General features: G+C 35.4%; 1 protein-coding gene across 1 annotated transcript in view; it reads left to right on the top strand.

Annotated features, from left to right (window-relative positions):
* LOC140145910 (uncharacterized) overlaps window positions 1-24425 on the top strand; it is a 43036-nt gene extending 18611 nt beyond the window's left edge. The window contains exons 2-4 of the mRNA XM_072167628.1: window positions 21327-21578; window positions 22037-22249; window positions 22683-24425. Of these exons, the coding sequence (XP_072023729.1) occupies window positions 21327-21578; window positions 22037-22249; window positions 22683-22757 (540 nt within the window). The 3' untranslated portion in view covers window positions 22758-24425. The remainder of the gene's footprint in view (window positions 1-21326; window positions 21579-22036; window positions 22250-22682) is intronic.
* The last annotated feature ends 753 nt before the right edge of the window (window positions 24426-25178 follow it).

Raw genomic sequence — 25178 nt, 5'->3', positions numbered from 1 at the left:
ATCGGATTGATTTGTTTTGAAATCTTGAACTACATATTGTGAGGCTTGCGACATACGTATTTATTTAATCGGTGGAGTTTTAATAAAAGTTTATTAAAATATATGCAATAAAATATATACAACGTCGGCGAGATCATAATGAACAAAAAGAGTTGTGAAGCACTACGTTCATCATAAAATGTTCAGGAAGATTATTTCAATTGTCTATCAACTAAACAGCAAAATGTAAAAATTTAATACAAATGATAATGAAATGAATATATTGTAAAATATTTAATCGTAGTTTCAGCACGTCGTGGCCTTGAGTCGTGCAATCTGCCACGCAACCTACGTCAGAAAAGTTTAATGCATTTTCAACAATTGGTTCACAGTAATGCAAACATACCACCGATGTAGACTTTCCTGTAGCCGGGTATCCTTGCGCAAAATACTATTCTGTCTATGCAATGAATTGTTATCATGTTACACGTAACACTGACAATATACGAGCGCGAACAGATACCCCAACACACACCTCCGGCCCCCCGCACACACTTCACATCCCACCCCACCCACCACACACACACATGTTAATTTAAATCCACCCCAGCATATACATCCCACCCTCACACACCCACATTCATTTGAAGATAAATTCGTGTCTTTTTTCTTCAGCCACTTTAAATTTACAATAATTGTACAAGCTTGTCACCAATGTAGATTTTCCAAAAACCGGATGTCATTGTAAAAATATGCTTCCGTCGATGCAATGTGTTGATATCATATCATGTTACACGTACGCAGACATCACGAGTCAACACTCCCACTATACACATGCCCCTACAGGCACCCCTTACACATCCCACATTGGAATCCATTATGTAAATTTAAGAATTTTCGTGTCCCTTTTTTTCCAAATAAGTACATGTACAACCACTTGAAAATCTTTTCGTACAACATAATTTTTGCAATTATTTTAAGTTTTTGTTTCCTAGAAGCATCGAGATAAAAAATAGTTTTTTTATCTCGATGCTAGAAGCATGCAATTTTCAGCAGTTTGAAAATAAACAATAAATAATGAAGCGTTCACATCAATCTATTTTCCCATCGAAATTGTACGTTACCATAGCAACGGTAAATGATCTTTTAAAAAGAAATACTTGGTCGTATCATGTTATACCATTTGCTCTACGCTTATAAAATGGGATTGCTTTTCAAATCTAAGGGTATTGTTAGCACTCTCAGAATTTTAAAGTATCATGACTATATTTGGAATCAGCATGAAAAATGCATTAAAATGAGTACAAACAAGCCTAGTATTGGTTCAGTGATTCTTAAGATAGGTCTTGATATATAATATGGAGGTTTTTATGTTGAAACTTAGCACGCAGACCATTGAGTGAGTCTTTTGTAAAACCAGAACAAAATGGGGTCTAAATAAAACAATATTTTTTTAATCAAATGGCTTAAATAGTTTGATACTATACCATAAGGGTGCAAAGATATAGATCAGCTATTTGATAACTAGACATTGATTGAAGCTATGAAACACTTTTTGTTTATTATCGAATTGATTGTTTCGTTGCATAAAAGTATTTTCATTTCGTTAGATTTATCAGCACTAAGGTAGTGTAAAAAGCACCACAATGCCAGGCACCAGTTGTTGTGGCTTTAAATATGTCGCTGAACCCCATTTCTAACTGTTGTCAAGCTAAAATCACACTCAAATTAAACGAAATGGAATAAAAATGACATTTACAAATCGCTGTCGTTATTAAATCATCTATCGCAGTACAACAAAGTAGGCCTACTAAAAAGACGGTTGGGCCTTTTTTGGACAACAAAGCGAGCGATTGTTTATATTTTAGCTTTCACAGAGTTTGAACTACAACATAAACAGGTTTGGGGTCATTTCGTTTTCTTTTCGAAAATTGTTTCTAATTTCTTCCCAAGGATGAAAGTCCAGTTTTGACAAAAACCCTGAATAAGTCTAAAAAACACCGTGAAAATGACCAACATGACCCTAAAACAACAGTAATGTAAATACCATTCACGTATTGCAAGCTTGTCACCAATGTAGATTTTCCTGGAGCCGGTTGTCCTTCTGATAATAAAAGAAATTGCGTAAATCTGGACTACAAAAAAACCCTGAATTCAGGCAAAAGCCTGAAAACTTACCGTACATTTCTGCCTTCCAAGTTGGCATCATTATCACAGGACATAGCTACGTTATTTTTACACATTCCAAGGTGATTCAAATGAAACACACTCATTAATACGCAACTTGGATGGAATTGGAACGTGATTAATATTTTTTTACAAAAACAGCGATTCGACGCACAGTGATATCAGCAAACTCATTACTGATTTGCATCTTCGTTAATTAGAAGCGGGGAAAATTGGGCAATTGCAGTTGAAAGCTATACACCCCTTATAGAAGACATGACCGTAATCTCTCACACAGGGGGTGTAGATTTCAAATGCAATCACCTATTCAGGTAACCCCATTTGAAATGGACACTCCCTGTGTAGGAGATTAATGTCATGTCTTCCATAGGGGTGTCTGTATTTCATTGAACAGCTCAATGACACGACTCGGCTTTTAAGAAAATTATATATGCATTAAAATAATGGATTTCTACCCAAAATATTTAATTTAAATACTAAGATATCTTCATACTTTTATTGTTAATTTGATTTAAGGTCGGACAAAGGGTATCGCCGAGGTTGCATTTCAGTGTTTCAGTAATTTAGCCCTAAAATTTGAAGTAATTTGAAGTCTGTCTTACTTACCCCTGTGGAAGAGATGTAAGAAAAGTCTTCCACAGAGGGAGTGTGTTTTTATATGGAATTGGCGAGGGTCAATTATTTTAAAACCTGCGTACTGGCTTTACCTATATCTTCCACAACTGGGGAAAATATTTCAAATGGAAGCTACCAATTATCTATCTTATTTGAAATATACACTCCTTCTCTGTACTTAGCTAGATCATCCAGAGGGGGAGTGTGGGTTTCAAATAGAAAACCCAATATGCTTATTAAATACCTTGAAATCTGGAAATTGATGAATAAGTTGGTTATAAGAATTATATAAAAAGGATTTTTTTTTTACTTTACATTTATAATAAACTGATGCTAATACTGGAGGAAACTGAAACAAATTCATTGTGACACAGATGACATGATTGCTGACGAAAATGTATTATAGATAATGCACTTTTAGATCAAAACCGGCGGCAAATCATCTGAATCAATTTTGATTATTCTCTAGAGCAAAACGATCTTAATTTGAGTGGTATTGAGAGCTATTGAATCTGAGACAAATAGTTTCTCAGACTAATTTGCATAGTTACAAAGATAAAAATGATTTCATGCCTGCGTAGCCTATACCGCTTCCCTATAATTATAACAATACTGTTTGTTATTTTGGGGATATTAAAAAATCATAGGCCTATAATTATGACTACGAGTGTATTAGCATATAAATCAATCAAATTTGGAACGATACAATGTTAGCAAGCCTGTTCTGCTTACCATACAAGTACTTATTTATAGAAATGTTTATTAACATTTTCATAAATTTTGGGTCAGAACAATAATTTCTAGCAAAATCTTATTTTTTTCCACAATACAGGCTTGCAATTTGAAAGGTTTGAAAAGTAATTTGGGTGTTGTTGTGCATGGGGTAGGGTTGGGGAGACGTGAAGTGAGCGAGTGTTGTGAGTATACATAAGAACAATTCATTGTATCGACGGAAGACACTTTTGCAATGACACCCGGTTTATGGAAAGTTTACGTTGGTGACAAGTTTGCACAATTACTGTTAATTCAAAGTGGACCTGGACGTATTTATTTGAAAAAAGACCACAAATGCCGGTCGGTCGGACGTTTTTGTTTGCAAACATATTTTGTACAAATGTTCAGCCAAAATTAATAAATTTTGGGCCCAAAACGGCTGATACGGTGATTTTAGCATATGAATTAAAAAAATAACGCAAATTCTGAGTCGGTCGGGCCCGTAGAACAGGTTTTTTTTGACGTCTAATGAATGTATACGAATATGTCAGTGGGGGTGTGTCTGTAGGGGCGTGTGTAGTGTCGGGATGCGCTAGAGTATAGGCCTAGTAATGGGCTATTCCAGATAAAACATGCACCCCCCCTATAGAGGGCAACGGAAATCCAGATTTTTTGGTGGTCTTTGGGGCTCGGAATTCCAGCCTATTCTACTTATGCTGTTCCAAATTCCAGCCTATTTTGCCTATACTTGGCGCAAAATTTCCAGATTTTTCCACCGTTTTGTTAGTCTGAAGGCATAGAGGGTTTTGGAATTCCAGGTTTATTGTGTTTATCCTTGGTTGGATTTCCAGACTTTTTTGCCTCTGGTCAACAAAATTTCCAGATTTTTCCGCCGTTTTGTTAGTCTGAAGGCATAGAGGGTTTTGGAATTCCAGGTTTATTGTGTTTATCCTTGGTTGGATTTCCAGACTTTTTTGCCTCTGGTCAACAAAATAATCCACATTTTTGTCCATTGAGGTGCTGGAATTCCAGATCGTTTTATTAATAATTTGTCGTGATTTCCAGCCTTTTGTGCAATCAGGAATTCCATTCTCTTCCAGTTCAATGCAATTTGTCATTATGTATACGCATATGTATGTAGGGGGGTTCTCCCATCCCCACAAGTTGGTGGTGGGTACTAGTTATAATCATCATGATTGACCGCCCAAGTGATGACCATGACAACCAACTTTCTTGTTGAGTAAGCCCTAATTATTAATAGGAAAGAAAAAGAGCAAGGTACATCAACTTGAAGGGAAACAAGTCGCAGGGTGGCGAATCGGACTCCTCCCCTGCTCAGTTGACAGATATGTTGTGACAAAATTTACAATTTGCATCTCCCTTTTGGTCTATTTTAGACCAAAATTAACCCTAGTTTGGCCCATTTAGTATTAAAATGCCAAATTGCCGCGCTTTGCGCGCAACTCGATAAAGCCATTCAGTGGCGTAGTTAGGGGCAGGGGGACAGCTGCCCCCCCCTTTGAAAAGTCTTACCACCCCCCTCCACCTGCATGTGATGGGGTGGCCGCCCCGACATTTAAGACTAATTGTGTTTCTGACCAAATTGACATTATATTTTGCCATTTTAACCTAAAAGTGCCAATTTTGCGCGCTTCGCGTGAATTTATTCCATTTTTGTACCATATTTCACCAGTTTAGCTTCAATATGCCAAAAGTTTTAGCGCGCTTCACACGCATTTGTAACATTAACTGATTTTGTCGCCAAAAGGTGCCCCCTTAAAATTTGTCTTGCCCCCCTTCCCCCCCTCCCCCCCCACTGAAAAAGTGCTGGCTACGCCACTGAAGCCATTCGAGTGACAATCATGTTGCCTTGCCCACAGGACCATCTAAAGGTAAATCCGGCCATATACCAGGTCATGATATGATAATTCACATTTTAGGCTATTCCAGTTGAAAGACATACACCCTGTATGAAATACATTACTTTAGTCTCTCACACAGGGGGTGTAGATTTCAAATGAAGTCAACCCCCCCAAATGGTTGCCCTGAAAATAAGCTGTTTCTTTACTCAATGAAAGTTTAAACAGCAAGTGCACTACCTTATTAATGAAAACAAGTTCACAGAAAGCAAGCGCACTTCGCGAGGGTTTTATTTTCGCTGATTTCGCAAATGGAGTTCCATCCACGAAATTAACACCTCGCTAATATATATAATAATGTATTGCAAGTATAGGCAAGGCATAGCATCGCAAAAATAACAATTGCAAAAATGTCTCTGTAACTCCAAATCGCGAAAATAACTGTACGCGAAAATTACCACTTATAAACAGTAATTACCAGGAGCAGAGAAACTCTCTGGTTGGAGTGATGAGGTTCAACAAAAGTCAATACTATTACGTAATTGTTTGTTCATGGTACATTGCACAAATAGATAGTGCACACACACACACACACACACACGGATTGGTCATAAACCTCGCTTCCATCCATGCAGTACAAAATGTAGCCCTGTGTTATCTGTTTACAAATTTACTCTGTGCTTTTAGAATATTTTAGGATAGCAGATTTGGGTGCTACGTAGCTGAGGGAAAATATTATTCTGTGTATTAAAGACAAATCAACCCATCGTTGCTTGGGGTTTTAATAACAGGTTTAATTTCAGGGATTGATTGATTTTCAATGATGGATACAAATTTTAAGTTTAGCATCAGTTTTTGTTAATATTTAGTTAAGTTTTATAAAATGTTGCAAAATTAATAAATTAAAAAAATAACTAATAGTATCAAAGGCTACGAAAAACCCCTTCTCTATGGGCCCAACCGACCCGGAATTTGTGTTTTTGAGAATTAAAAAAAAACAGTTTATTTTGCTTAAATCATAGAAAATATGTTTGTGAAAAATTCACCAGTGATATTTTAGTGTAATTTCAAGATAGCCTCTCTCTGGAAAAACAAGTACAAAAAACACCCAACCCTACTTGAAGTTGAAAGGTTCGCCCGTATAATAGGGTGGGTTTTAGTCTTTTTTGTCGCCAAAATACTTTTAGATTAATAAATAACATGACACCAAAAACAGAAATTTTGACAATAATAGTTTTTTTCTGATCATGTAAATTTTGACCAAAGTATCAGCAAGTTAATATGATATAGCGAGATTACACATGAATATAAAATTTGAAAGAGGGACTCTAAATATACATTTAAAAATCCAAAAGCATAAATCAAGAAGTGCATATTATTATTATTATTAAAATAATTTATATTTAAATGATGAAACACAAAAAAAAAATCCGGACATTGAGTTTTTTTTACATGTTTTGCATTTGGAAAATGTTCCATTACAAACCAAATGTCAGACGAATTCATCTCTATGGATTGTCTGACTCTGAGTTGATAACATCAGGCAATACTAGCCAATTCTTTGAATGGAACAAAATGCAATCAAAATACATGTGAAGATGAGCTCATCTTCTCTGATGTTATGTAAAATAGGCTTGTCCGGATTTTTTGGTGGGCAATGTATATGAAATAAATAAATATCACATCATTCATCTGTTTCCCAATTTCAAAACAAGTTATATTTTAGAAGGAAAACAAAACATACATAGGCCTACAAGAAAAAACAAATCACATTTTGACCAAAAATCACCTTTTTGACCAAAACCCTTTCCATGGCCAAACATCACATTCTTGACCAAAATCAAATAATTGACCAAAAATCACATTTTAGACCAAAAACTAAGTTTTTGACCCAAATCACGTTTTTTGAAAATCAAAAATCACATTTTAAGCCAAAATAGCACAATGTAAACCAAAAATCACAGCAAAAGGGGAAATGATTTTGTAAAATTTTGCACAATACCGGAGTAAACGTGTTACTCAATCAAATTGAGTAAAATTGATCATGCTAGAAGGGTTGTGCCCTAGCTTTTTACCATCCAAAAGAGATTTTTAAGAGTGTACAATTGTGTTAATTTATTTTAATCGTTTTTTTCGTTCTATATATTTGTCATGTCACTATAAATGATAATTGATATAGGTCCCAAATTATTTTAGTTAATTAACACTAAGATTGCATATGTACACAGGCTTACTATGCACAATGCACATAATCAATTCACTGAATTTAGTCACAATAATTTGCTGGTTTGAGAAATTGGTTATTTTTGCTGACAAGGTTGCTTAATTCTACACCCTTGGTATTTGAATTATGATAAATTATGGGATATTTTATATGCTGGTACTTGTGAAAATATTATGGAGACTGGAACATATATACACAAAATAATATTTATAGAACTAAATATAAATTATTGATCAAGTTTCAGCTTGTATGGATTTTGGTGATTTTGTCCTTAAAATTTCAGAATTCTGACCCATGACTGCAGAAATAAAAATTCCTCAAAACTTTTTTGTTCATTTTACTATTTGACACATATTAAACCAGCTTAAACCCAATAACATTTAAACTCTTGGGTGTGAAAAAAAATCACCTGGACTGTTGATCTTGTGCCATGTCGGCCATGATTTTTGCCAAATTCTAAAAGCATAATTTCAGTGCCTCTATAAAAAGGTAACTATGTGCTTGTGTTAATTTTGCTCCTAAATTGGTAATTTTGGACTTTGTTATTTTATTCAGTTCCAATGACCGTCAGAATGGGACACTTTGAAAATTCATAATTCGAAAAGTTTTTGTCCGATTTTCATACTTCTGTTGATGAATTATATCCAGAAAACAATATGAAATTTTGATGGTCGTCCTATAGTAATACCTGTGGGTTGCATTGTAGTAATGTAGGCCTATGCTACAAGTCACTCACATCTTCTATTTCAGATATTTCAAAACATGTACTAGCAGTGGCGTAGGGGTTGCTACAATTTAATATTTTTTAATTAAAATTACCTACTGAATTCGTTGCGAATATTTCACAAAACTTAAAAAATAAGTCGGTTCAGGTGGGGTATGAAAAATCGGGTATGAGAAGTAGGGTCACAAATTGTACCGACCCTGATTAATTAGCATATTATAAATTTGATGAGGAATTTAAATATTTATATGCCATTGGGTTTTGTGTAGGGGATGGAGGAAACAAGCTTTGATTGATAATGTCATTAAAATATTAAGATACCTTGCATCTCATTTCTACTAGGCTTTATTTAATTTAACTCATTAAAATTATCATTAAAGTTTTGCTTTTGTAAAGCCTACAATGTTCTTTATAGCACATCTAAAATTCTCCTGCATGCTGAGTGAACATAAAAAGGTTGAATAACACATGGAGATTAAAAAAACGTAATTAAACAAAATCAAACTAAACTGGTAATTTGCACAACTTTAACCACAGAGCAGTACAACGTGTAACAGAACAAGATCTTGTTCATGGTTGTTTGTTAAACCATGGATAAAGATAATTATGCTCTTCAAACACATTAAAGGTTCCATGACTTGGCAAACAAAGTTATACACACTTGAGTTTATAATACATGCAGTCTTCACAGTCACTCCAGGCTGTTTTGGATCATGGGGGGGTCTGCTTGATCAGCAGAAGAGATATTTCTCCCATCTTCTGGTATTACAGTAAAGCTATCATTTGCTGCATATTTTGCTCAAATTTGCACTTCTTACATGATTGTTACCCAGGGATTGTAATTGCCCAATGCTATCTGAAATACCATGTAAAGGACTAAGCCTCCAAAGTAAAATTTAGAGTTTTATAATAAAACTGGGATCCCCAAAGCTCCACAGTTAAGCGGCTAAGTCGGTTTTTTACTTTTTACCACATTATTTTCGCTCAGTTAAAACTGAGACTATTGGTTTACTAGTCTCAGGTTAAAATGATCAGAAGACCCCCTTGACAGATTAAGTGTTACTAGTAGTAGTAATATTATGTATTCATAGTAATTTTTGACAAAAAAGAAGAACAAAATTAAAATTTTACCAAAATCATACATTATGTCTTTTATCATCAATCTCCAAAATAGGAAAGATAAGTGGTCTATCGTAAAACCAAATTTATCGAACGTAATCAAAACAATAAAATAATTATTTGGCCAAAACAACAACAACAAACAAACAATTGATTTTCCCTGCCCCTTTGAGGGATTCTGATTTTCGCCAGCTAAGAGCTGGCTATCTAATTCAGAGATCGTCTTTGTTTGCTAAAGAGATTACGGGGTACTAGCATTGGTTTGAATTACTTAGCGGAACTTTTTATGGTGAAAATATAATGTAAGACCTGTTATTCGATTTGTAAGAAAAAGAAAGTATGTTTTGCCGTTTCAATGAATGAAAACGAGTGAGAATTTCAAAAGTTATGGTTTGAAGGAAATAATAGTTATATGCCAGGCCTATAATAGTTTCCACAGCATATCAACGAAAGAAAATGATAGTATCCTTGTTATCATGCGTTCTTAGATTTACATTTGCAGACCTCTTGGAGATCAGCACAGCATGAGATGTGAGTGTATTGATAACATGATTAAAACCTTTATGGACGTAAAAGTCAAAGTAAAACTATCCTATATCCTGTATCGTTTTATGGATAATAAAATTCCCTTTAAAAGGGAAGGCCAGCCTCAATGCAGAAGAGGTCTTGTAAATAGTTTGGGTCACCGTGAAAGGCATTTTTTAGGATCACGCTTACATCCATGTTACATGACAGTTCACCATGGTGATAACATGCACACTGAAACAGCAAAAAACATTAACTCCTAACTCCTGTCATCTCTTTAATTCATTACTCCAAATTGTTCTGCATTTTTGTCTTTACTGCTCTACCCATGCTTATTATTAAAATCAAGAAATACACTGCAGTTGTTAGTTAACTCGCTATGTAAACTCAACTTACATGCACATTTTATTTTAAAATGATTTTATATTATTTCGCAATGTATAGTTTACTATAAAGTAGATAGTGGCAAGCACATGATAAAGGACTGATCATTCACTACAATCTTCACTTTTAAACTTTTGAATGTAATTTTATGAATCAAATAAAAAAGATAGAAAGTGGCTTCACTTTAGTATGTGTCATTTTACAGTATTTTTTACAGTATTTATAATAAAGTAAGACAATAATTTATTTATTTTCTATAAGTGCATGTCAAAATATGGGATATATTGTTCAATATTATAGCTAGCCCCTAAAAACTTTATTTTCCATCGGATTTTTCCCGTTGAAAAGACAAAACTGATGTTAAAGATAGCAATAACATTTTGAGTCAATTTTATCCATAAAACGATGATACAGGATAGGATAGATAATTACTTTGACTTCAATGTGGTCCATATAATGAAGATTTTGATTCTACAACATTATTAGATCTGTTATCAACATATCAATTATGCACTCACAGGCAACCAAACATCATGCTATGCTCAGTAGTCCACTGATATGACCTCGTTCCAGTGATCATTCCCCACTAATTACTAATTGTTGACCATGTCATTTTTTTGATATGCTGATTGCTGAACAAGTTTATGTTTATATGTGTAGGCCTAACCTATGATAACTTTTTAAGTCATAATTAATTCAAACATAACTTTGGCAATACTCAATCGTTTTCGTTCGTTGAAACTGCAAAACATACTTTCTTTTCCTTGCAAATCGAATTAGCAGACATCAAAAACATTTCCACCACAAGAATTTAAAAAAATAATTCATACCAATAGAAGAAGGCTATAATCTTAGCTAATCTTTAGTGTACACAAATCTCATCTCAGAATTAGATACCAGCCCTATGGGCTGGCGAAAATGACTTAAAATGTCATTTTGAAATAATTGATATCTTAAACATCAGTTTTGTCTTTTCAACAGGAAAAATTCGATGTAATTTCAGGGCCTATTTTTGATATGGGTACAATTCATATACATGTAGGCCTATTGAACAATATCAGTCTTTGTACATTTTATAATGTGCTATGTATAAATTGCGAATTAATATATAAATTGATATAAAACTAATGTGCATGTATAAGGCAAGTAAGATGGCAGTTTTAGCCAATTAACTAAAAACTGCAGTGTATTTCTTTATATTAATAATGAGCTAAGGGTAGTCTAAGGCAGAAAAGACAAAAAGACAGAACAATTTGGAGTAATTAATTAAAGAGTTGACAGGAAGTTATCGGAGTTAATGTTTGGTTTTTCTGTGTGCATGTTCTTATCATTGATGCCGGACATTTATGGTTTGGTGCAGGCGGCGAATGGCATGATAGAGCCGGCAGCTTGTGAAACCGCCCGGCCGTATGGCATTTTCCAAATACTCGGTCATTATCGAACCCCCATGGTTTTAGCTTGTATTTATATTATTTATCAACATATAGGCCTATTTGTTTGTGAAATTTCAAGCGTTTTAAATTTTCAAAATAATCCCATTATTGGTGGGCTGTCATGGAACATGATGGATCATAAAAAGAGTGATCCTAAAAATGCCTTCCACCCAAACTAATTACAAGACCTCTTCTGCATTGAAGCTGGCTTCCCCTTTTAAAGGGATTTTTTATCTTCTTCTTTTATTTCTTGCATAAAAGTGGAAAATTAAAGTTAACATATTGGCAATATAATTTGCTTCCTCCTCTTAATGATCAATTTTGCATTGTAGAAAAAAATAAAAATAAAAAAGTTCTCTTTTTTAAGTTTTTTTTTCTGTCAGTGTAGTTTTTAGCTGTGGGCCTACTATGGAGTGCAGCCTGTAGTGAAGAGGTGTATCTTACTGACTTGCTTTTAATACTGACTTTCTAACCTTTTATAATTTTATAATATATAGTTACCCTTTGGCTCTAAAATCATAATTGCAAGACTCTGAATTTGTAAATAGACCCTACCGAATACTGGCCACTCGTCCTTTATATTTAAATAAAAGTCTCCCCTCCATAAAGTACCACGGGGCAATTCACAAAATAATACCATAACACATGTGATATGCTGAGGAAGCCTGATTACCTATTTAAAATAGCTGAGTGGGAGGGTTTTCAATGAAATATTTTTTCACGTCAGTGAAATGATGCCATTGCCCCCACATCTCATATGCACAGTTTATCTCTTACATATCCTGTGTCTTGAATAGCTATATAGCCCAACCCTGTGGTTAAGAGGCTAGGAAATAATTCCTAATATATCATACCCTAGTTTGTATGCCTTTATCTAATCTTGCCCAACATGACAACTTACTATTTAGCCCTTAAACCCAGCAAAGAGTCTGCTCAGTGTAGGAATTTTTATCCTTTTTTTTTATAAATATGTTTGCAATTGGCTTATAGCCATCACATGCTGATAATACACATAACTGATTGGTTAATCAAACTAGCAGGTCATGGTCAGGCCTAATCACAAAGTAAACATATCATCTGTATAGAAAACTATGCAGCAGGCGACTTCAGAAAAGTTCAATATAACTACATTGCATAAAACTAAGTCCATTATCTATAGTTAATTGGTCAAATGTTTATTGACTCTTGTAATAACCCATGTGTAGGCCTATAAACCTGTATAATATTGGTGTTCATAAAAGCAGGACTATGAGACAAATATCCTGACCCTGACAAAAGCTATAGCAAGAGCAAATGGCTGGGTAAATTGTTTACTTCAGTGATAAGGCATCTTGCATACATATGTACAATTTTCATTTTATTTTATTTATTTTATTTATTTATTAGACTCTTCGTAGTTTATAGCCAAATTTGTTTCCTGTAGGTGGCTTAATAAAATTCCTTTAAAAAGGAATGGGGCGCCCAATGTGAGCTTGGTCGTGATGTATTGAATTTCATGGTGTTTAAATTTGGTATTATTATCTCATGAAACCCGGTGACACCTCATTATAGAAATGAGACCTGTTGATAGGTTGTAAGAGGATAGCCTTTTCCAGGCACGAATTGGCCATATATAAAGAAAGTTTTGCAACTTTGCAACGCAATAAAAACCCTAAATGCAAAATGAGATCCTGTAGGTGGCTTCCGAGGTGGCTTAAAAACTATAAAAAAAAAAAACTTAAAAATTTAAAAATATTGTTTTTCAGAGTCAAGACACATGTATCATTATTAAGCCTCATATCACTTATTTATTGTCGAATAAGTGCAAATTCTTGTTTGTGTAAAACTGAAGCATCATATGTGTAAAAGAATATTTGAATATTATCTGTACATCATATATATCGATTCGTGATACCCAATCATGCTTCAGTGGTTTAGGAAGCAGAGAATTTTATTTCAATTTTATATACGCCAAAATATTTTCTGAATAATAAAAATTAACACTGAATTGATGGCGGAAATTTTATGTAAAATTTACGTCTTTATGGGAATTTAACTTTGGGGACCTACGTGGACTACGAATCCAGTCTTACAAGAAAAATGGTAGGCTGACTAGGCTCCCTACCTTGCAGAGCATGTGCATGCACGAAATCAATTGTGTATGTATCATAGGCCCCTCGTATTGTTTGTATGCGCCTGAGAATTCAACAATATTAATAATGGTAGCTCTACACATTAATGTTTTTAAGCAGATAAAATTCCAAAATATGGTACGTTTTCTGTCTTTGCTTGTCACGTGGTATGTTGAAGTAATGAAGTAATTGAAGTTGTGATTATTTATATGTTCAAATTTTCAAGATGGCTCCAACGCAACAAGTCAGTTCAGTTGGCCGAGCGGTAAACATGGTAAAGGCGCTGGTAATATGCCGATACGATACTGTATACATGATAGCGGTGCAGCGTGGGTTCGAGCCCCACCTCTGCCGAACTAAATTTCCTTTTTTTTAATTTTAATGCGCCTGGAAGAATTTATGTATGACGAAGAGTGGTGTGGGTCTATAGGTTCATCCCCTGCAATGGTGATCCCCAGCCCGACTTGGGTCTTCACTCTTCATTCTAGCTTGTGCGAAGATTTTGTTTTTATATGCCTATTTGTTTAAAACAGCATCACACTCACTCCCACAGCCCACACCCCACACACAATAGTATAGACATATGATATCCCTATTATCATTGATTAAATATTTTGAGCTCAAAATGTAGAAATATACACTTTGAGCTCATCTTATAATAATAGCTATACATGTAACAGGGCAAGGAAAGAAATAGACAGGTGTCAATTATAAAAACCTTGAATATATTTACATAAACAAAGTCAAGTAAAACGCAAGTGTGGAGAACTCAGCTTGGTCGTGTTTACTCCAGAAAACTCAAGAAACTTGCCAATTTTAGAAAAGAAGTTGCATTGCGTTCGAAACACTAGCATTTGTGAGTCAAGTGCAGTAAAAACATGCAAGTTTCCCAATCCAAAACTTGCAAGTTCTTAAACTTGCATTTTGATTTTTACTAGGTTTAGTGGGGTCAATTTGTGGTCTGAAAGTGCAGTCGTGAACTTATTTTCCTTTCAAATAATAATCCCTCACTCAGACATCAGTATGATACGAGTGGTTATTTGTTTTGTTTTATCGAAGAAATGAGCACATGACACAGACAAGGTATTATTAATTGCACCATTCGATCCATGCAACATGTATTTATTTTTGGTAACAATAAAGGATATACCTAGATTTGGAAGATGTGTGCACTTTATTATTACTTTATTCATGTCGTATTTTATTCATACATGTCGTATGTATACGGACGTTGAAACATTAAAAAGTAACAGTCCCCAACGAATTTAGATATGAGCTCTTTAATGTCCACTCCCCAATCAGGGAATTCCTTTTAACAAAGGAGCACCTACGTAGTACAAGGTACTGCAGCAATTAGGCACCATAGGCGCGACAAGGTCGCACTCGTTCTACTTGCTGTGGCTTCATGTATTCATCATGTAGCCTATTATAAATATATCTATTTCATTCAAATATAGGTATGTATTTAATATAAAAACAACATTTGAGGCTTTAGGTGTTAGTCTCAGCTCAAACCAAAGTAAGAAAGTTTGAATTCTTATGTACCGTCAACGTTCGCGCACATGGGCTCCTTTGCCTTGGGGTAAATTTCATGTACAAAGAGAGAGCTACCTCCTCTAAAATCACAACAAGAATTAAGGGTATGCGCATGCCCTTATTTGCTGGTGGGATTTTGTAGGAGGGCACTTTAAGTTTGTGTCTAAAATACCAGTTATATCAAAGGGGCCCATAGCGCCATTAGGCGAACTTTCTACGGTATATCCATTGACAATACAACAATATTCGAGTTGTAAAGTAGGGAAAAAAGATCTAGGCCTCAAGAAAGAAAGAACAGGAATAAATAAAGAATAATTAAGGACATAAAGAAAGAATTTTGCCCTAATGAATTTTTAGAAAGAGCTGAAGCAAGAAACTGAGTTTCACAATACAATCCTTTTATAGTTCGAAATGTGTGCTGCCGACAGAGTATGCGTCCCTTTGTGTGGTTCAGTTCATGGACCTAAAGACCCGATTTAACAAGAATGTTAAAATTATGTTACGCCAATCAAACATTTTTAGGCCTAATATAGAAACTAGTAGGCCTACATACCACATATTGTTATTGAAAACCCGTAAGGAGAACAGCAACCCTTCACAAAAGAGATGCTTAATTTTAGTGGTTACCTAGGATACCAACACCAGTGACATGCGCAAAGGGGACGGGGGGATGTGCCCCCCCCCCCTTTTGTCAAAAAGTTCGGGGAAATAATGCACCCAATCGGGGAAACTGGGGAATTAGTTATTAAATTTTAAAACAGTCAGAGAATCGAGACCCTGAACCAGACTTTGAAAACCTGCGTACGTTACTGCCAAAGACCTATATTTACATAAACAAAGTCAAGTAAAACGCAAGTGTGGACAACTCAGCTTGGTCGTGTTTTAACTCCAGAAAACTCAAGAAACTTGCCAATTTTAGAAAATAAGTTGCATTGCGTTCGAAACACTAGCATTTGTGAGTCAAGTGCAGTAAAAACATGCAAGTTTCCCAATCCAAAACTTCCAAGTTCTTAAACTTGCATTTTGATTTTTACTAGGTTTAGTGGGGTCAATTTGTGGTCTGAAAGTGCAGTCGTGAACTTATTTTCCTTTCAAATAATAATCCCTCACTCAGACATCAGTATGATACGAGTGGTTATTTGTTTTGTTTTATCGAAGAAATGAGCACATGACACAGACAAGGTATTATTAATTGCACCATTCGATCCATGCAACATGTATTTATTTTTGGTAACAATAAAGGATATACCTAGATTTGGAAGATGTGTGTGCACTTTATTATTACTTTATTCATGTCGTATTTTATTCATACATGTCGTATGTATACGGATGTTGAAACTTTAAAAAGTAACAGTCCCCAACGAATTTAGATATGAGCTCTTTAATGTCCACTCCCCAATCAGGGAATTCCTTTTAACAAAGGAGCACCTACGTAGTCATGGTAGTACAAGGTACTGCAGCAATTAGGCACCATAGGCGCGACAAGGTCGCACTCGTTCTACTTGCTGTGGCTTCATGTATTTATCATGTAGCCTTTTATAAATATATATATATATTTCATTCAAATACATGTATGTATTTAATATAAAAACAACATTTGAGGCTTTAGGTATTTTAGTCTCAGCTCAAACCAAAGTAAGAAAGTTTGAATTCTTATGTACCGTAAACGTTCGCGCACATGGGCTCCTTTGCCTTGGGGTAAATTTCATGTACAAAGAGAGAGCTACCTCCTCTAAAATCACAACAAGAATTAAGGGTATGCGCATGCCCTTATTTGCTGGTGGGATTTTTGTAGGAGGGCACTTTAAGTTTGTGTCTAAAATACCAGTTATATCAAAGGGGCCCATAGCGCCATTTATAGGCGCACGTTCTACGGTATATCCATTGACAATACAACAATATTCGAGTTGTAAAGTAGGGAAAAAAGATCTAGGCCTCAAGAAAGAAAGAACAGGAATAAATAAAGAATAATTAAGGACATAAAGAAAGAATTTTGCCCTAGTGAATTTTTAGAAAGAGCTGAAGCAAGAAACTGAGTTTCACAATACAATCCTTTTATAGTTAGAAATGTGTGCTGCCGACAGAGTATGCGTCCCTTTGTGTGGTTCAGTTCATGGACCTAAAGACCCGATTTAACAAGAATGTTAAAATTATGTTACGCCAATCAAACATTTTTAGGCCTAATATAGAAACTAGTAGGCCTACATACCACATATTGTTATTGAAAACCCGTAAGGAGAACAGCAACCCTTCACAAAAGAGATGCTTAATTTTAGTGGTTACCTAGGATACCAACACCAGTGACATGCGCAAAGGGACAGGGGATGTGCCCTTCCCCCTTTTTGTCAAAAAGTTCGGGGAAATAATGCACCCAATCGGGGAAACTGGGGAATTAGTTATTAAATTTTAAAACAGTCAGAGAATCGAGACCCCTAAACCAGACTTTGAAAACCTGCGTATGTTACTGCCAAACACCTATATTACATGTAAAACATCATAGATGACTTGGAATAAATGCAGATAAAGCAAATATAATGAAACCTTTAGAACAATAAACACCTATACAAGCCTAACACAACTCTAAAAACCCTAACATGGAATTCCAGAGTTTTTGGTAGTCAATTGAAAAATTCCAACTTATTTGTGTAATTTTAGATACCCTCTATAGAGGGCGATGGAATTCCAGATTTTTTTTGTTAAGTCAATTGAAAATACCAACTTTTTTTTGGATAATTTTTAAAAACCCTCTATACCCCTCCATGGAATTCCAGACTTTTTTGCTAGTCAATTGAAAAATTCCAACTTTTTATTTGAGTATTTTTAGAAATCCTCTATAGAGGGCGATGGAATTCCAGATTTTTTTTGGTAAGTCAATTGAAAATTCCAACTTTTTTTTGACAATTTTTAAAAACCCTCTATACCCTCCATGGATTTCCAGATTTTACATGCACTAAACAGGGCCGGAAATCCAGGTTTTTTCCTCAAGTATGCTTTGGAATTCCAGACATTTTAGAAAAAAACAATTTTGCCCTCTATAGGGGGGTGCATGTTTTGTCTGGAATATCCCAATACGCGTAGCATGTAACTAATTGTATGGACGGAAAATATTTTTGCAATGAGATCCGGGAAATGGAAAATCAACATTAGTGACAAAATTGTACGCTCACTGGCATAAAGAAGATGGACGTACTGATTTGAAACACGAAAAATGCTAACAATAAATTAAATGAATAGGGGGGTATGTGTGTTACAGTGTGTATTGGGTAAGTGTGGGTGGAGTATTTCTGTTTTTATTTTAGTGTGTGTGTGTGTAAGAGGTGGGTGCAGTATGTGGGTTGTCTTTGCGTCAGTGTTTTCTTTGTGTGCGGGTAGGGGTGGGTAGCTTATGGGTGTGTTGTCGGGTGTGGGCGTCGTAGCCTACCGTAAAACCCCGTCTACAAGGATATACCTAAGAAACGCCCTCAATAAAATTGGTTGCTTGTTGTATTTGGAGTTTGAGCAAATATATATTGTAACACCAATCAATTGTATTGACATAATAACGACTGTTTCGTATATCAGGATCGTATAGCTCAATTGATAGAGCGTCAGACTTTGGAACTGAAGACATGCTGAAGAGAGCATGGGCCGGGCACCGGTTCCGTTTTTCATTCTCGTTTAATTTTAACTTTTTGACATGTTCGTTTTATCTTTCTTCAAATCTACCTTTCTACTTTTAATTTTAGGTGTGTTTTTTTTTTTTTTTTTTTAGTTTTTTTATAGTTTTTTTAGTAATTTTGTGGTTTTATAGAAACTAGTAAAAGCATTTATTCTAAATAATAGCGAAACCCACGGTTAGACAGATGTGTTGTAACTACTTGTCTGTCCTCGTCTTTGCAATAAAAACCTATGTTGCACCTTTGTGCCATCCCAATTCTTGAGGAATGGTAGGTAGGGTGCGTTTTTGGCTTAAGCACGATTTTGTTTCTACTTGAAATGAAATCAAAATAAATATTGTTCTGTTGCCACAATTGCAGTTTTTTCAATAAAAAAAATAGATGAGGAATAATAATTATTCCATATTTGAATCTATTGTCCCATCAAGAATAGAGTGTCTTCAAAAACTTCAATCAATAGCTATCAATTCATCTGACAAAGGAAACTATTCTGGTCATTCAATTTTGTTTCGCTTGCACCTGTTATATCACAGGCGTTGGTAGAGAAGGCACACTTCTCTTGTCTTCACCGAAGTAGTGATGTAAACACTAACATGATTAATTACCATAGCTAGCAATGGACATACACTATTTTTTGTTCCACTTGAACCCATACTATAGGCTATTCGCTGTCGATGTGACGTAATTAATCGGATTAACTACCATAGCAATTGATGAATACAATTTCGAATATATAGCCCTGCACTTCATCGTTCACGTGGCACCTATGCATTAAACCATAGTTGTCAAAGAAATGCTAATCACTCGCCATGTAAGATTAGTATTTATGAAAAGAGTGGTATTCAATCTATGTTTGGTGACATACGCGGGTGATTAGTGCAATCTGCTTGATGGTAGTTATTGCGATTATTACGTCACTTCGACAGTGAATTGTAGTATAGACGAATCCAACAAGCCAAGTGATGATCAGAATTTATTCGGCCATTATACGCTGGTGAAGTTGCGTAATTAATCGGATTAATTACCATAGCAATAGGTGAAAACAATTTTGAACATATCGCGCTGCGCTACAAGCAGGTTACACTCATCACCTGTACTGTGTATGTCTGCAATCATAGATTGAATACAATACTGGTCTTTTCAAAGATCTTACAGGTGCAGCATGATATGGTTCAATGAAGAGGTACCGCCTGAACGTATCAGTGTATAACGCGGTATATTCAAAAATTGTTTTCACCTATTGCTATGGTAGTTAATCCGATTATTACGTAACTTCGCCAGCGTATTGGAATAAAACAGGAGGATGTGAGTTCATAAGGGCAATGTCGGGGATTATAGGTCACAATCGATGTGGAGATGATGGTCCGACCAACAGCCATAGCGAATGGTTCATGTTCAACTAATTCCAGCGGACGGTCTGTGGCTAGTAAGGAATCGTCTTTGACCACATGCGCAGATCTGTCTCGTCAGGAAGATATTTAATATCCCGAATTTATAATAGGCCTATGCCTACCAGTTCCATCGTATAACCGATCTGCTAGAGAATATTTGTTACCATGTTTAATAAATTCGTATTTATCGTATAATAAAATGTAGCCAAATGTATATTATGTGTCACACGGTTTTCTGCTGAACCACTAGCAGGCTATGTTACCACATCTATGACAATGACAAAGGTGAATTTTGATGATTTTTACGATCGTCCGGATGAGCAAATCACTGAATGGGTCTTTAGTTCCCTCCTCTCCTTATCCTGCCAATATTATATGAATCAAAGAAAAATAAAGAAAAATAAAATTAAACAAGAAAAAAAAGACAAAGAAAAGAAACAATAAAAGAAAAACAATAGAATAAATTAAACTAAATATGAAAAAAAATGATCACGAAAGGAGTCTTTAGAAAATGCAAGAAAATATAAATGAAAAGTTTGAACAATATTTTGTTTATAAAAGTTTGTGTGACCGTGATGAGGCTCGAACTCACCATCTTCCGATCTAAAGAACCAAAGTCTTATGCCTTGCCAAGTGAGCTATGCTCGTGAGATGCGAAATAAAGATAAAATAATACATTGTATACCTGCTTGTGTCGGTAAATGATTTGCTCAAATTCCATAATGATATAATATTGTGGAGGGCGCTAGCGTGAAATATGCTATCATCACAGTCGCTTCTATTCCTTATAGACGGGTTTCTACGGTATGTGTACGGGAGAACGCGTCTGGTGGATTATTGATCATTAACTAATTAATCCTTATTTTCAGAGCACAAATTACAGCATTAATATCACCTTGACAGGAGTCGAACAAAGAACCTTGGCCATCGATAAACTGCAAGAAATGTTGTCGAACCAAATCGTCGACGACGACTCATTTTTACGGACTCATACCTCTGGATATTTTTACATCGTGACCAAGGAAAGTAGGGTGCTACGTATGGATTTAGAACTGGTTCTAAACAGGGAAACACGTACTGTGTCGCATCAACGAGTTCAATTTGGATTTGACTATACAAAGGTGGGTATTAAATTTTAAAATTTTTATACGAATTATATGACGATAGTTTCAGTTTCGTTTCAGTTTCTGCTTTCCGATTTCCTACACTCTGAAAACGATCTCCTCATTTAAAAAAAAAAGAAACTTGTCAAATATGACAAGGGAAACTATTCAGATATGGACATAACAGATTTCTCTTCAAAATCACTCGGAATTCTCATCAAAATGACAAGAAAATTCGATAAGATTGCTTTGTCATTTAAAACGGCGATCTTTTGTCAATTATTAAAGAATGAACAGATTCTTGCCAGAAATGACCCAACTTATCAAATTTGAGTATAGTCGAACTTGTCAGAGCGGACTTAACAGAATCTTACAGGTGACATAAAAGGACACATGTGTCGTATATTGGCCTTCTTAGAAAGAAAGTTGAAATAAATAAATTATAGGCCTACTTATATCATTCATCTTTTTTACAGGTAGAGATAACGAATGACGGTAGACTAACGGTGTCACCATCAACCGATAAACTACTTTTTAATGACACCGTCAGGTCAGAAATGGGGTTCACAAATATCTTCAAACTTGGGGACAAAGACGTTGCAGGGAGATTGAGTAAAGTTATGGAGGAGTTATCGGGTGAAACGTCGTCACACGCGAATAGGTGTTGTTCACCGGAAAATGGCCCGACAGTAAGTAGAATAGGCCTACTGTAAAAAAGGGCGGGGAAAGGATGAATGTATTCTGAAATTAGAACGATAACTATACTAAGATTGAAAAGCGAGAGAGAGAGAGAGGAGAGGAGAGAGAGAGGGATAGAGAGAGAGAGAGAGAGAGAGGGGGAGAGGGGAGAGAGGAGAGAGAGAGAGGGAGAGAGACAGGAGAGAAGGGTTAGAAAGAGGAGGGGGAGGAGGAGAGATATGGCGACGATGATGATGACGATGATGGCGATGATGACGAGAATGATTATGATGATGATGATGACGACGACGACGACGACGACGACGACGACGATGACGATGATGATGATGATGATGATGATGATGACTTTGATGACAATGGCGGTGTAAGTGACGACGATGATGATGATGATGACTTCATATTTTTGCTCTTATTTCTTTAAAGGTTAAGGAGGCATTCGTCAACCTGTGTGAAGGACGGTCAGATGGGGATGTTGTTGTTGAAGACATTGCTACTTAATACCCCTGGTCATAATGGTCGAAAAATGAAGAAAGAATGCTCTGAAGGAATTTGATTGGGAAAAGATGTATGATTCTAAGAGGGTTTGTTCTCAACTATTTTGGTTCTAACAAGATATCGAGATCTTTTGTTTAGTTAGTCATTACCGAATTTTTGAGACTCTGAATAGAGAGCCAACTCTACGGAATACAGATAGCAAAAGAATTCAAGGTACCAGTTGTGTTCACCCGTGTATCAAAGATCAAAACCAGCAGCCAAGACGTGTACTCTTTAGCTCTAAAATTGAAGTCGGTTGAGAAATAAAGAAACCCCGGGAAAGAAACGGTGAATCATCGGTGATCGAAAACCCAAGGAAGGAACAAAATCAAAAGTTGCCTGCACTTTAATGTTCTAATCAAGCACGCGGCGACAGTAATCTCTTGTTCGAGAACTTTGCTTTGGGATACCAGAGCATACAACAGAGCAATCGGCAACTTTTGAATCTTCCTTAGAATATTGGACCACTCTTGACCAGTTTGGCCGCGATTGAAGTCTTTTTATAAGAGCTATAGAGATGCACATATTGGCTGCTGGTTCTAATTAATATGACATACGGTAAGGTATGTCTTTGTTTAGGGTACAGGGTTGAAAATACCTGGTATCTTAATTCTTTTGCTAGTGTAGTTGTTTCGGAATTACGAACTTAGTACCGTATTCGAAGATAATACTGTAGAAGAGATGTGACACGTGTCTAGCAACACCTGCAACATCTTAGATTTGTCGTCAGCTTTTTGATATGTGATGTACACAGAAGAAGAGTATTATTTCAAGTGAAAAAAAAATCACAAAGCCCGGTCAATTCAAACGATAGAACTAGTTCGTGCAACGCATCACCTCTGAACACTGGCGGCATTTTGATCACAACGTGGAAATAAGCAAATAATCGTAAAAAAGAAACCAACAAAACAAAACAAAAAAACATATATTTTATGAAACTTTGCAGGCATGGAAGCAGCATATCAAAGTATCAAGAGAAACAGAACGAGTGCCGAGCGGGTTTCAAGAACTTTATGAAAATCTTGCAAGTATAATAGGCCTATCTATATTATCATACATCTTGAAAAGTGAGAGCTTCTTGTTTTTTGTTGACTGCATGCAAGAAATTCAATTATAATTTCATATACGGGATGACAATTTCGAATTCGGTCAAAAATAATTAGGGTTTGAAAAGTCTCCGCGCACTTACCAAAATGAGGTTCCATGGCTGGCTACGTTGTTCTGAACTGGCTGGTGGGCAACAGACAGTTCGTGTAATTACCTTTATGGCCTTAATAGTCATTTGAGAATAGTTTAGAGAATAATGCCTCAGAGAGTATAGTCATTTTTGATAAAAATCATTTTAACGCTGGAAATCAATTATCTTAATGGTCTTTGTGGAGTTTGTTTTAATTTTAGAAGCTTCTAAATAGCATGATTCTCAGAATCACACCTTTTTATTTTGTTTAACTGGCCCACAAAAACTGGCAGGTCACCGACACTTGGTTTACGTATCGGCTACCTCATAGTCATATGATATACAGTATATCACGTACGAGCGTTTGGACAGTATTTTTTGTGGGTCATGAGAGCACATCAAACATATCGAATTCCATTCTAAATACGAAGAATCCCGGCGAAGAATGTCCTTCTGATATCAAGTAATTTTGATTTGTTTGAAATTCACAATATAATACACATTTATGACAAATTATTACAAATATATTTTTGATATTTAACAAAACACCAAACAAATTAGGTCTTGGGGGGGGGGGGGAATGTATATGGAAGGTCAGCAATATCAACTTCGTCGGCTTTTCCTCCCAGCTACATACACTTAAAGTACAGAGGCCTATAATTGGATTTATAAAGTTTACTTCGAGAACTGTTATACGTCAAAAAAATAAATAAAAAATCATCAATGTGTTATTTTTCAATAATAATTATATTGATTTAGATAATGAAAATCGATTTTGTGGTGGCTTCGACCTACCCTTAAAATGGCAAACATGCTTAAAGGCAAGCAGTAATTTACTAAACCACAACATCCCATTAATTTCATCAACATTCATTTGCGGAACAAAATGTGCAGGGTGTCCCAAAAAATCTGAACATTCGGATGAAGAATTATTAAAAACAAAAAGCAAAACTATTTGACCCCTAAGCTTTGTTTGAATAAGCATATCTTTTGTTCTAAACCACCGATTGAAATGAAATATAATTTATATTATTATTCTTTACAGGTAAAAAAATATCTGCATTGTCCTCCTCCAGACCCTCAGTTCTATTGTGAAAATGCCATTACACTATCCAAATTTACTGTTGAAATGTAATTTATATAAATATCAGTTGGGAAGTAGGCAGTGACTGTGTAGTTTGAAGCTTGTGGATAAGGGATTTGATTTG

The sequence above is a fragment of the Amphiura filiformis genome, chromosome 2, assembly GCF_039555335.1.
Source record: "Amphiura filiformis chromosome 2, Afil_fr2py, whole genome shotgun sequence".
Classification (NCBI taxonomy): domain Eukaryota; kingdom Metazoa; phylum Echinodermata; class Ophiuroidea; order Amphilepidida; family Amphiuridae; genus Amphiura; species Amphiura filiformis.
Note: the sequence above shows the minus strand (reverse complement) of the source record. Positions and strands in the feature narration are given on the sequence as shown.